At 51.6% G+C, this 13,691-nt stretch overlaps 1 protein-coding gene across 6 annotated transcripts in view; it reads right to left on the bottom strand.

Annotated features, from left to right (window-relative positions):
- The window catches only part of HOXD3 (homeobox D3), a 37,855-nt gene that overhangs the window by 4,303 nt on the left and 19,861 nt on the right, over positions 1-13,691 (bottom strand). For 2 of the 6 annotated variants that reach the window (XM_065525677.2, XM_074009495.1), the window contains 2 exons: positions 5,877-5,970; positions 275-899 (listed from right to left, as the gene is read on the bottom strand). In XM_065525677.2, the coding sequence (XP_065381749.1) occupies positions 275-815 (541 nt within the window). In that variant the 5' untranslated portion in view covers positions 816-899; positions 5,877-5,970. Of the gene's footprint in view, positions 1-274; positions 900-5,876; positions 5,971-8,944; positions 9,219-12,562; positions 12,708-13,691 lie in introns of those variants that run through there. The other 4 variants (XM_015432385.4, XM_065525676.2, XM_065525675.2 and 1 more) reach the window with 4 other exon arrangements.

The following is a 13,691-nucleotide window of genomic DNA, read 5'->3' as shown; positions in this document are numbered from 1 at the left end:
GCCCAGGAAAACAGACATGCCCATATAAGGAAGCACTCTCTATTAATAGCTATAAGACCTGTCCACCAATAGCACCAGCAGCCTGGAATGGAAGGGAGCACCCTGTCACTGCAAGGTCATGACCCCAATCAGGAACACTAAAAAAAAGAACATTTGGACATAAGTAGGAATTTAGACTTATAACCTCCAAGGTTGCATTTCCAGCCCTGACTAGGCTTCCTTGGGTCAATCTGGAGGGGGCTTGGTCTGGGGGTGAGCCACCTCAGGGAGCTACCTGCAGTGGCACAGCTGTTCTTCTGCTTGGAGTTCTGTCGAGACTCTTTCATCCAGGGGAAGATCTGCTTGCTGATGGTGGCTGAGGAGCTAGAAGCATTGGGCCCACCTTTGGGCTTCTTGGCAGGCACTCCACCTCCAGGATTGGTGGGTGAAGATGGGGGCAGGGTCGGTGGTGGAGGAGGGGGTTGTGGTGGCTGCTGCTCTGAATTCAGACCAGGAGGCTGGCTGCTACCACCTCCACCCTGGCTGTTCCCAGTGCCAGGCCGCATGCAGCTGCCATTGAGTTCAGCTCCTTTGTGGGCTGGGGCTCTCAGAGGGGCAGAGCTCTGGATGGAGCAGGCAGAACCTGGATAGTCAGTGTCCAGGGAGTTGGCAGCAGCCGGGGGTGGGTAGGGCTGGTGGGGGTTGCTGTAGCCATAAGTGTCAGTGGTTTTGCTGTAGCCATAGCCTCCAAACAGTCCTGGGTTTTCATAGTAAGCAGCCTTCTGCATTGTGCACTCAGGAAGCTCCAGGGCCTGTTGACCCTGCTCAAATAACATTGACTACCACTGTATTCTTCACTGCCACCTCCAATGTCTGCTAAATCCTGAGAGAGCTGGGCCAGCCCCCAGGCTCCAGGTGACCTGTCAGAAGAAAAGCAAGAGGCCCCAGAGGGAGTGTCATTGGCAAGACCAGTCAATATAAAAGGACTAGCCCATGCTCTTTGCATCCCACCCACTTCATGGTGGGGAGACAGGCAAGGTGCTGGATCTGAGTTTATTATTTATTTATTAGCACAGTGTCTTGCTTGTTGCCCAGGCTGGAGTGCAGTGGCTTGAACATGGCTCACTGCAGCCTCAATTTACTGGGCTTAAGCGATCTTCCCACTTTAGCCTGGTGTTAATAGCTATTTCAGAGTATTTCAAAGTCTCAGCTACTCTGCAGTATTAATAGCTATTTCAGAGTATTTCAGAGTCCCAGCTACTCTGCAGTAGCTACAGGAGTACACCATGTCTGGCTACATGCCTTAGTTTTTTGTTTTGTTTTGTTTTAGATGGAATTTCGCTCTTGTTGTCCAGGCTGGAGTGCAGTGTCATGATCTCATCTTACTGCAACCTACGCCTCCTGGGTTCAAGTGATTCTCCTGCCTCAGCCTCCTGAGTAGCTGGGATTACAGGCACCTGCCAACACACCTGGCTAATTTCTTGTATTTTTAGTAGAGACAGGGTTTTGCCATGTTGGTCAGGTTGTTCTTGAACTCCTGACCTAAGGTGATCCACCCGCCTCCGCCTCCCTAAATGCTGGGATTACAGGTGTGAGCCACCGCACCTGGCTCTTAGTTTTTTTTTGGTTTTTTGTTTGTTTGTTTGTTTGTTTGTTTGAGACGGAGTCTCGCTCTGTTGCCCAGGCTGGAGTGCAGTGGCATAGTCTTGGCTCACTGCAAGCTCCGCCTCCCGGGTTCATGCCATTCTCCTGCCTCAGCCTCCCGGGTAGCTGGGACTACAGGCACCCGCCAGCACGCCCGGCTAATTTTTTTTGTATTTTTAGTAGAGACAGGGTTTCACCGTAGTTAGCCAGGATGGTCTCAATCTCCTGACCTCATGATCCACCCGTCTTGGCCTCCCAAAGTGCTGGAATTACAGGCATGAGCCACTGCATCTGGCAGATTTTATGAAGTTTAACTTATTTGAACCTCTGGAAAAATCAGAAGGAATTTTTCCTAAATGTAAGAAGAGTTTCCTTTTTAGCTCAACTCTAGCTGAGGGAAAGGGCTTCCCTCTACCTCCAGATACAATTTACTTTCTTCAAGATTGTCCATTTAGTCTTTATTCTGTGCAGAAAAGCACTTATAGCCTCAGACATTTTGTTGGCTGATTCTCCCACTAAACTGTAAGCTCCTTGCAGGGAGGGACTGTGTCATTTGTCTGTATATTTCGGACATCCAGCACAGTGCCCTGCATGTAGTTAGTGCAATAAATGCTTATTGAATAGGTGAATTAATAAGTGGATCAATCAGTCAATCATTGGGTCAGCACAAAGTTTTGATGGGAAATGAAAGTCCTATAACACGCTCAGAACAGCCAGAACTTTAAAAAAAAAAAAAAAGTGTCTCCCCCACCTTGTTTCAAAATCACAGCATCTTTCATGAAATCATCCAGATAGTCCACTTAGCAATGACAGAGTGAAAATCAGCTGAGTTAGCTCTATGAATCAGCAGTGTAAAATCTATAATGTAGAAACTAGGGGATAAAAACCAACAGGAGGACTTGCAGACTTCCAGACTCATTTTGAGGCTAGAAAATGTTTCTTCTCTTTCATCTACATTTTTCTAGACCTTTTACTTTTGACCTCCCACTACTTTTAAATGGATACCACTGAAAATGGGCAAAGAGATCTAGCATTTGAAATGCATGGAACATGGGTGAATGGAGAATGCTTTATAACTTTATTATTTTTACCTTGGATCTATTGTATAAATAGATATTATTATTGACATCTGCTCTGGATAATCTATTCTACCCCACCTCCCACCCAAACCACAACCAATGAGAGAACCTTTCATGACATGATGAATGGACCCAGAAATAGAAGAAGAAAAAAAAGCTAAGAAAAATTCTACCCCTTTTGTATTCCCTTCTTGATGGGGGTTTCCCTTCTCACCCTCCCTCCCTACTTCTTCTGAAAGGCTCCTAAAGAGTTAAAGTATAACTAATACCATTCAATCACTTTGTTTGATAAAGAAAACTCATAGGTCAGCTCCCTGGTCTCAATTCTTTATCTGTCTTTCAGGCAACTTTCCTTCCTAGAAACTCTTCCTGGTTTCCATCCTGGTCATCGTGATGGACCACATCATCTAGACAGCTTATGTGGCCTAGTGGATTTGACCACAGGTACCAAAATGATTCACTAGTTTTCCCTCCACCTTCACCAAAGAGCCTAACCCAATTTTTAAAATTATTCTAAATAGTCTTTGGTAGGTAGTGTTGTTGTCCTTTTTTTATTTTGGTTTTAGAATATAAGTGAGTATGCCATTTGTCTTGATGAGGAACAGGCTCTTAATACCAAGATATTATGTTGTAGAAATTGTTTCCGTTATTGTTCTTAAATGTATGAGGTAGGATATCTACTTAACAAAGCAGGACTTAATCTTTCTTTTGATTAATTTTGTATATCATACTCTGTTAACAGTTACTGGGTGTCAAATGGACAGCTAAGTCTTCATTCTGTGACTAATATTTACATATGTTTGCCCCCTGCTAAAAAAAGAGGCACTCTGGATTTGGTTGTGTTTCAGGCTTTTCTGGTATCCTGCTTTCAGTCTTAACCCTCTGGAGGCCTAATGGTGAGACACTCAGACCACCAGAACTTGCTGCTGCTCTGTCATTCCATTTACAACCGTGGAAGCAAAACATCCCCCCTCCTGCCTCCCAAGTTGACAAAGTTGATATAGATAGGTGAACCACTCACGTTAAAATAGCTTATTTAGGAACTGACCAGTTCTTCTGGGACAGATGGCTTTATATATATATTTGCTCCTATGGCATATTCCTAGAAAAAGTTCTGTGTACAGACCTCAAAAGTACAAATATTGGGCAGCTTCCTGAAAAACCAGTCTGTTTTCCTGTTTACACTGTCTTAAGAAATTTCCCACTCAATGACAATCCACCACCTTAATGTCCATTTCCCCCAAAAGCAAGAGCCAGTGGTGGTGCTGTCCTTACTGGAAATGGCTTTGCAGCCCCCCAAAAATGCAGCTTCCCAAAAGTGATCCCTCTTAAAACAAAACCTGAGAATATAGTTACAAAACTGGTAAAAAGGCTTATTTCTTTTCAGAAATCCCTACTCCTTGTGAACTCTGCTTGAACCTAAAAAGCAGGAACGGGTCATAAATCACTTGGACAATGGTCAACTGTTCAGTGGCTCATCTTTTCGATCACCCCCTCACCCTTTTTTTAAAGCCTTTCTTTTCTCGCCCTTTGGTACCTTTGCTCATTTGGGCTCCAAGACCCAAATGCCTTGGGGTGAAGATGAGCCAGTGTTGGGGGAGGGGTGGTCGAGCAGGACTTCGCATTTCTTCCAAGTCCTCAGCTGCCCTTTCCTCTCCCTCCTCCTCACCTCCACCCTCTAACCCAGGGAACTGGCCAGGGCAGCCTCGCCAAAATCCGCCGGCGCCATCCCCTGCTCCTCCTGGGAAAGGGGTGCCAAATAGGTCTGGCTCGCCCTTTCTTGCGGTGCTGGGAAGTTGCCCAACTCAGCTTGGAGGCCCAACCGCAGGCCGGGAATACAGGGCAAAACGGTCTCCCGCCGGAAGGAAGGTATACTCTGAGCGGCCACCGCCCGCTTCCCCGGCCCCGCCGGTCCGCCGCAACCACTGCGTCTCCGAAGCAGCCGAGCCCTGATACTTGCTCACTGCACTTAATTCTACCAGAGATCAATACCTAATATGATACCAAATAAATAAAAGGCGCTCACAGCGACCAGGGGACGGGGTTATTAAGCAGCTGGAGCTCTCACGGTGCATATCAATGCACCTGTCATTGTGGTTTGTAGCAAAATTTATGACTGCGACCACGGCAGCAGTAAACGCTTCAGTAAGGAATGAAAAGAAAAACACTTCCCAAGGCCCGGCACTTTTCAGAAGTGGAAAGCAGGCTCCGCGTAGGAGGCAGCGCAGCAAAAGAATTCCCTACTCCGCACTTTTCCCGCTCTTGCACCCTGCGAGCAGCAGGATTATATAAAGTGACCTGCGGCCTGCCTCTGCTAGCAGCTCTGCTCGGCGGCCGGAGGCGGGAAGAACATGCGCACCCTTGCCGGGGACTAAAAATCTGCTGCCTGTCGTGACCTCGGACGCCGGGAGGCTAGTCTGACTCGCGGAGGCCGGCTTGGGGCTCGCTAGTACGCCCGCCCGTGGCAGTGGAAAAGCTGAGGGGGCTTGGGAAGGGCGGGGGCGCCAGGCGCCAGGCTGTGACTAGCGCTGCAATCGTTGTAAATCACCGATGGGTAGAGTCAGCCCATCCAAGTTGAAAGAGAGGGGGAAGGAGATGGAGGTTTCGGTCAGTTTCTCTCAAAATCCGCTAGTGCTCGAGCTGGTCTTGGCGTCTTTCCCCGTTTTGCCTAAACCAGGGTCAGAAGCCCACGGATCTCTTTCTGGCGGCCAACACTTTCGCTGAGCATCCCCACGAATTCACTGGAACCGAGCAACGATTCTTCCTTTCCTGTTGGCTTTGCCACTTCGGGATTTGAAACCACTGGTTTTCGGGTTTGCTCGAAAAGGGGACTTCTTTGCTTTCTGCCCAAGTTCTCCCATCTCTAAGCTTGAGTCTCTTTTGCTCTATGAGAAGCCCTGGACGCGCCTTCTAAATCACTCTTATTTAGCCCAGATAACTCAATACTGTAATGCACCCTGTATTTAAGGCACTGGGCTTGCCCCATTAAAGCGCCATAAATTTGAAGACCAATGATCGGTTTTCATGTAATGGGTGGCAGTTCGTACTGAAATGACCCACTTCAAAGCTGCCCTTTGTTCTATGTCTTGATGTATGAATTTTGAGATGGCCACCTTGAGTTGCAGGACAGATGGAAATGTAGTGGAAATTATTTTTTAAATGATGCCCACTCACCACAATTATGTATGTGTGTGTTTTCTTGAATTTTGTCTTTATCTCTTTTTTTTGTAGGCTCTTCAGGTTTCTTTTGATATCTGTGGAGGCGAATCTGGAACAAAATGGAAAACTCTCAGTAGCAGCCGGTTCTTGCTTACAAACACTTACATGTTGAAGGGCTTTTCCCACTTGAAGGATGTCATAGTCAATGTGATTATTGTATATGGTACCCGTGACCATCCAGACGCCTTCTCCCCAGCAGAAAGCAGACTCAGTTGGCTCCTGGGGAGCGAGGGCCCCTTTAATGCCAAAATCCATGGCTGGACGGGGGAGGGGAAGGCCCGGACCTGAGGGAAGCACCAGACCCTCTAGCCAGGTGGGTCAGAGGTGCGGGGAAGCCAGTCTGCTCTCCTTCTGCCCCCACCAAATTCTAAATGCTCCTCCAGGTCCCAATCCCGGAAGCCAAACACCCTCCTAGGGGCACAAGAGAGAGACTGTGCAGAATTAAGGTGGGGGTTTGGCAGGGGAGGCTGCAGACTAGGGCACCAGGAAAGGAAGATAAATTGGGTGGATCTTGGTCAGGGGCTGCTCTACAGAGCCTCAGTGAAGAAGACCTGGGCGCTAGTTCTTTGTTTATACATTAAATATCTCATATGGTTTCCCTGAGTGTATTCATTCCGGTAAGTACCCACCACACTTTTGGCCCTGGGCTGCCCACTTCTGGGTCAGGATCAGACTGCAAATCGCCTAAGAAACAAATATCCTTTCCACCCCCACCCAAAGCCACAGACCAAGCTCCCCCACCACTGTCACCGCTCAGAGGGTGCCACCCCCGTCAGGTGAAAGGAGAGAGACAGAGTCCCCCTCTTGCATCTGCCCTGTGCAATTTGTCGACTCAGTAGTTTGCGAACACTAAACTACACCCGGGAAAGCCTCACACAAAGCGTTCCCGGCGCTTCTAAAGACTAGAGCGCGCAGCCATAAGCCTTTGAAGTGACCTTTGGCTTGCACCGCAATAACTCACCCCGTAATGAACACCCAACAGAAGCGCCTCGAAGAGATCCCAGCCCGGTAGGGCTCCTAACTTCGCGCCGCAGCTTCAGCTTCCCAGCCGGCCTGGACCCAGGGAGAAACGCCACTTGCCTGACCCCCTCCCCCAAGCACTCTTGGCTGGGCCGGGCCCTGAGGGTGGCGCGAGGTACCAGGGCTCTCAAGCCAGCTGGTCCTGAAGCTGCTTTATATAATACATTCACGTGGGCGGACGTCAACTTTCGCCGCTTGATTATTTTTTATTTATTTATTTTTTAAAAAGAGTTCTTTAGAAGTGGGAGCATTCCCTCAAAAGAAGAGCTAAGTTGGGAGGTCACCTGGGGCCGCCATCCCCTTATGCTTCTAGCTAGATTTTCTTTTTCCAGCCGCGGAGGAACAGGGTAAGTTTGCGCCTGGGGATTCCTAGGTGCGCGGTGCGCTTTGAGCTCTTGGCCTAAGAAGCTTGGGAAGAAAAAGGAAAGAGGACCCCAAGTTGACCAAAGTTGGACCACTAGAAAAGCCTTTAGCACCTTCTCCCACGCTCCCTACCCTGCCCACCCACCATCCCACGCGAGTCCAACTTTGGCTCCTTGTTTGCCCAGATTCTCAGCCTTAACCGGGCTGGGTTTGGGCCACCAGCACTCGTGCCCTTTCTGGAGCCAAAAACGGGGAGAGCAGGAGGGAGCTGTTTCCGCAAGCTGTCAAGGAAGAGCTGAGTCCAGGCAGCCCCAACCCTACACCTCATTCCTCAGCAGCACCCTACGAAAACTCTTTAGGATAGGGCCAGCATGGAGCCTTGGTAGGGATTATTGAAATTTTCGGGGGAAGTTATAAGTGAGTGCTCCATGGGGCCAAATGAAATGCTACTCGCGGTAATTGGATTCAGCTGACTAAGCTGGCAGGCGCGCAGCTTCAAGGCAGCTAGCAAAGAAAAATGTCCAGCGACTTTTAAGTTCTGATGAAGCCAAGCGCAGGCGATTGACAAAAAACTTTACTGCTCTCCTATGATGGTGAAGCCCCTGGAAGTCGGTTCCTCTCCTGCTGGGGCCTGTCCCAACCTAAGCTAAGGGAATGCTCCTTGCTTTTGAGGTTCCTTCCCCATAGAGGTCTGGTTGGGTCTGGCCCAGTGGCATTACCATGAGCATAGAACCACTCGCTGGAGCTCATGGAGCTGCTCACTCCATCCCTGGCCTGAAAAGACCCGGGATGGGTTGTCTTCTCCTCTCCCAGCCAGCAGCCACAGAGGCCAAGTAAACAAAAGGAGAGATGGTATTCAGGAACCAATATACGATTTAACTTTCATTCAGGGCTTTTTGGGGAGGAGAACCCAGAAACACTAAACCTTTTCTCTGCCACTATGGTAATCAAAAGCCTAGATTGGTAAAGGGAAGTGTGGAGGAACCTCCCAAACTCTTCTGGGTAGTTTGGGGGTTCTCTCAAATTTTGGGGAGAAAAGCTCAGTAGCATTTTAATCTCCCAAGAAAAAATTAAGCCAACAGCAAGAGGTAAAGACTGTGTGTGGAGCTCGCTACCCGAACAATGCAGGGAGCTGGCTGCCTACCGAGTTTATTTTAAATACATATAAATCAACCCGCCTGCACCCAGCCCGGCAGCTCAAGACACAGAATTAATATGACGCTCCATCTTACTTTGGCAGTGACAGTGTAAAAAAGTTTTAATTTCTTTTTCAGCCCATTCTCCTAACTGCACATTTAGCCCCCAAATATTTCCTCCAGCCCCCAATCTCCTCACCCGTATCCCCTTCTTAAACTGCTACTACCACCCCCAATGCTGCCGGCCACCCTCCAAGCCTGGCAAGGTAGCATCTTGCTAACCCTTTGGTAGGCGGGGAACGTCCCCACAAAGCGCGCCTTGTTACGATTAATCACCGTCCTCGATGTATATGTAGCAGTGTATCTAGGTCTACGCGGGCTGCCTCACCAATTGGCAATAATCAAGATCACAGATTACACAAAATAAATCATATTTAGTATCCCGCTCAGGGCAGCAAGCAGCCCCGTGCCCAAAGATTTCCATTTTGTCATGCAATTGCTTACCTGGATCCCAATTTATCATAAACCTGGTGTTCTCGGCCTCAGAGTGGGCGCCAGTGGGGGGCAGAGCTAGCCTTCCCCCTTTGTCTGCAGACAGCACTGTCCCAACCCTGGTCTTGCGCGCTCGCAGACACAGCCATATACTCGAGCACACGGAATTCCCGGTAGAACGGAACCAGGCTGAGGTTCAACTACCAATAAACGCAGGAGGAACGAGTTCGCAGTCCCCGAGCTGGCTTCGCCTGCGCTGCGCGCCCATCGGTCCACCCGCCCGCCCGCCCGCCCGCCGGTCCGCTCCCGGGCCCAGAGAGGCAGCCACCCGCGCCCCCACCCACTCCTGGGTTTCTGCCCAGCCCTCCCAGGCCCCCCAGAGCTTGGGATTTGTTTTGCTTGCGGAACGTGGTCGTTTCTGGATTTGGAGAGAGCCCCGGAAACCCCCTCGGAGTCGGGAAATACAGACGCTGCCTTCAAATGCAAGCATATTTGTTCACGTGACCCCAAGGGAAGATTGTACTGATTGAGGCTGAAACTTTCACGCCACCCAGCCTCGGAGCGCAGCCAGGCCTGGGGGCTGGAAGGAAGGGCGCAGGAGGCTTGGGACCTGGGCCCCATTCCTAGGGCAGACGCAGATGGGTGTGGGGCGGAAGGAAAGAACTCATTCTCGCAGCTCGGGGTGACTCAGTCCTGGCCTGGCCGCCCTCAGTGGGTTGGGGGCGTTGAGAGTCTCTCCCCACAACGACCTCTGACCCTGGCTGGGCCTTCTGCCAGACTGGCTCGGGAGTTGGAAATTTTAGAAGCTTCCTCTCTTAGAAGCGTCTCTGCAGACGGCCGTGGAGCAGCAGAGGCTGAGGGTACCCCCAGCTTCCCGGGCCCGCGGAGTACTCCGCAGCTGCATGCACCCTGGCAAGGCGGCCTCCCCGCAGCCGAGGTCGACGCCGAAGGCCTGCTCTCCTCCTCCCAGGGCGAGGACCCGCTCCGGCCCTAAGGTGGAAACCGCGGCTCTCAGCACTGGCCAGTCACCTCAGAAAACCCTGCCACCACCACCACTCCGTGGCTCGTTCTGCGGACTCAGCAGCCGAGGCACCGCCACTTCTGAGACAGAAAAGGCGCGTAGCAGGCGGCCCGGACCCAAAGCGACCTCCCCTCTCTGATCCCTGAGCACCCCAACCTGGTCCTTCGAGGCCTGGAGCCGCCTAGGCGCTGAGCCACTGCCCGCCGTGATCTGTGCGACTCCAGATCTGGGCAGGACCCGCAGATCCCATAGGCCCAGCGATCACCAAGCCGCGACTTCCCGCTTCCTGCGGCGCCTCCAGGAAGGCGAGGAGGACAGCGGAATGAGTCCTGGCTGGGCTAACCTGGGGGACAATGAAACTTATATTTTAGAAATATTAAATCAAGACAGATTCCCACCACTCTCCGAGTGGCTGATGGGAACAGTTGTGAACGTGGGAAAAAGAATTAAGCGTGCCAGAGCCAGCAGCGGACCTCCTGGCCTGTAATGAGCGCCCAAGACCCTCCCCCAGCCGGACCCGCACTCGGGAATCCAGCACCACGGGGAACTCTCCACCCTATCCCTGAAGTCTTGGTTTCGTTGCCAGCTCTGCTCAGCGGCATCAGGCACAGTGAAATGCTCTGTTGCTGATTGCAGGGTCTGAGACCGGTGAAAGCGCAGCCATAGACGAGCCCGGGAGGAGTGGGTAAGGTCCACCGCATCCCCACTCTAGAGGCGCAGGAATGTCCCGGAGGCCCGAGTCCCCAGAACCTTCCACGAGCCCATCCTTTTGTTCACCTGGCCGGGCCTGGCCAGAGGCCCACTCGGGGCGTCTCTCGAAGCCGGATCGTGGGTGACCCCAGCCCACCCCCACCCCGAGGACCCCGCCCCCAGTCTCTTGCCAGAGGCCAAGCCGACGGTCAGCAGCAAGTGTTAATACCCAGTCAAAGAGGGGGGCTACTTTGCGGGAATTTGTCTCCAGGAAAGGATCTAAGCCTTCTTCAATCGGAGCATATGTTCATAGAGCAATAAACCGGAAAGATTTACAGTCCTCGCCCGGCCCCCAACAGTCTCGCACCCTTTCAGGAATTACTTACGATGATTTATCACACCAACCTGGGCAATTGTCACACTGATAAAATAGCCCGGGCCGGTGCCCGCCAAGCCGGGGCCTTGGGAGCCTGTTGGCTGCCGGGCTTCCAGCAGGGCTGGGGAAGCTTTTTGTGGGTTCCTCCCTGGGCCTACAAGGGGATATCTAGGTGGGTTGGAGTGAATGAGGGTGGGAGAGGAGACGATTCTCATTGAGAAAAATGCAAGCATCTCAGAGAAAGCACCCGGAATCTGCGCCCGAGTCACTCGCAAAGCACATAAACATTTGTCATCTTTGAATAATTGAATTAATGTGTTATTGTTTGAATGTATAATTCATAACGGGGGAAACTTTGTTTCTGTCCTGACGGGGAAATATACACACACCAAAAAAGAAATGAAAACACACACACACACATACACACAATCCCAAAACAACCACCACGCGCAGCCAGCCCCTGCTCGCTGAAATGATTCTGAAAGCCAATGGAGGCATCTCACAGCAACAAGAGGGAAGGAGGCAAATGAAGAGGCGCCCGGGTCGGAGCTGCAAGCTGAAAGAAAAGAATGCCCGCTGCTGCCCCAGTCCAGGTCCCTGGCAAGCTGGGGGTGGGGTGGGACGGAGCGGCGTGGCTCTTAGGACACCCAATTTTCTTGCAGTGCCGGTGAAAAAAGGCAGAAACGGGAGCGAACAGAGAAACAGCCTTCTGCAGCCCGCCCTGGCCTCTCCCCCATCATCCTTTCCCCAGGCTTCCAGTCGCCCCGGGGTCTCCCAATCGGGCTGCAGGGACTTTTCCTCGCGTTTATTTTAGCTCTTCCAAAATAGAAACAAAAAATACAAACACAAAAACAAAGGGGAAAGAAGAGGAAACTCGCTGGGGTTACAGAGGCAGCAGAGCTTGGGTGGGAAGAGAGGAGCCGGGGAGAAGCAACTCGGAAATCATTATCTGTTGGTTAAAATCTGCCTGGGGTAAAATTTCAACTCGATTTTATAGCCTTCTATTATGACGCAAAGAAAAATTTACGACCCTCGCTTGAAAAGAGGGCCAGGGCCTTTTCTCACCGGTTTAAGAATAGGCGGCAGATGCCGTGACAGCGACCATTGTTCCCGGTAGACACAGGCGACCGGGCAACCTCAGCCCGCGTGCGCCAGGCGCGTCCCCCAGCCGGGCCGGTTTTTTACAACTCCTGTTGTCTTGGAGCAGCCCGCTTGCACCTCGCGCCTCACCCCTCGCCCCCTGGCACCCTAGCACCTCGCGCACACACCCACTCCCTGTTTCTGTCTCTGTCTCTCCCTCTCTCACACACACAAGCAAGCGCGCGGACGCACGCACACTCACACACACACTCGGCCGCTCTCAGTAATTTTTCATAAGTGCAAAGCTTTGCTGAACCAAAGGTCACCATCCAAGCCACTAACAACTTCTCGCCGGCGCGCAGTTCCAAATCAGGAAGCAAAGGGAACTATTTGTCAGCGGCCGTGACAGCTAAGTTCATTAAGGATTTAAATCTGATGAAATAAAAGTTGCCAAAATATTTACCTGCTGCCGCGCTCCCGCGCCCGCCAGGGGCCGGGGGTGGAGGGCCGGGGGCACCGCGCGGCCCCCCTGGGCGGGTGATATTCTTGGGATCCCTGCACTTTCCAAGTCGGAGAGAGCCCTTTGCGTGGCAGATTAATGACGACTCCTTGTTTCTTAAGAGACGTGCTGAATTAATTATTTCGCCAATCACGTGGTCGGGACTTGTAGAAATCTATTCTTATCATCTTCCTCGCACTTAGAAAATTCTCCGGGTTATGAAAGGCCCTCCCCCGGCTGCCAGCGAGCCCCGGCCGCCCAACCCGGCGCGGGGGGCAGGGAGGGCTCCCCAACATGGCGGGCAGGCGGGCGGGAAGCGCCGTCTGCCGAGGGTCCCGATTTACTGTACTGTATACTCAGCGGGCTGTACTATGGACGCGCTTCCTCCTCATCCCTGCCTGCGATTCAATACACACAGCGGTATTGATGTATTGGTGGGCACGGGAGGAGCCATTAACCAGAAGACGGGCAGAGGACAATCATAAAATGTGTCTGAATATTTAAAACTTCTGCCTGTGCACTTATAAATACACATGTCCACGCGTCTGGGGCGAGCCCTTCCATGTATTAAGGACACATGTCTGATTTTATGCATTCTGCTCATTTCCTGTCTGGAACAAGCACCCCATCTATTTTGGGACTCCTGTCTTGGCCCCTTCTTCAAGGCGAGGCCAAGATGTGAAGAAGCCCTTGCGGCAAATGTAGTGCAGGGCAGTTTTTATAGTGGGGAGTGTTTATTGTTGCCCGAGGGATGGAGGGGGCACGGGAGAAGGAGGGACAGGTGCAGGAGCTGAGCGGCACCGGAAAAGTAGAAGCCCAAGAGTGGAGGCCGGGGGTCAGGTCAGAGCAGCCACCCAGGAGCCTCAGGTTGGCCCAGAACCCAGCGCACTCTCCCTGCATTGGGGATGGAGGACCAGTAAGGTGTCTCATCCACCACTTCACAAAGACTTCCTCTAAGGGCTTCCAGACCAAAAGAGGCTGGGGGCTGGCCCGGGCCCAGCAGAATGCCAATCTAGATCCCCTTATTAACCTGGGCAGTTCTTTTTCTTCAAAAAATTAACACCCAACACTCTGTACCCTGAATTCAACCCCA

Source organism: Macaca fascicularis, chromosome 12, assembly GCF_037993035.2.
Source record: "Macaca fascicularis isolate 582-1 chromosome 12, T2T-MFA8v1.1".
NCBI classification, from domain to species: domain Eukaryota; kingdom Metazoa; phylum Chordata; class Mammalia; order Primates; family Cercopithecidae; genus Macaca; species Macaca fascicularis.
This window is presented reverse-complemented; position numbering and strand designations above follow the sequence as displayed.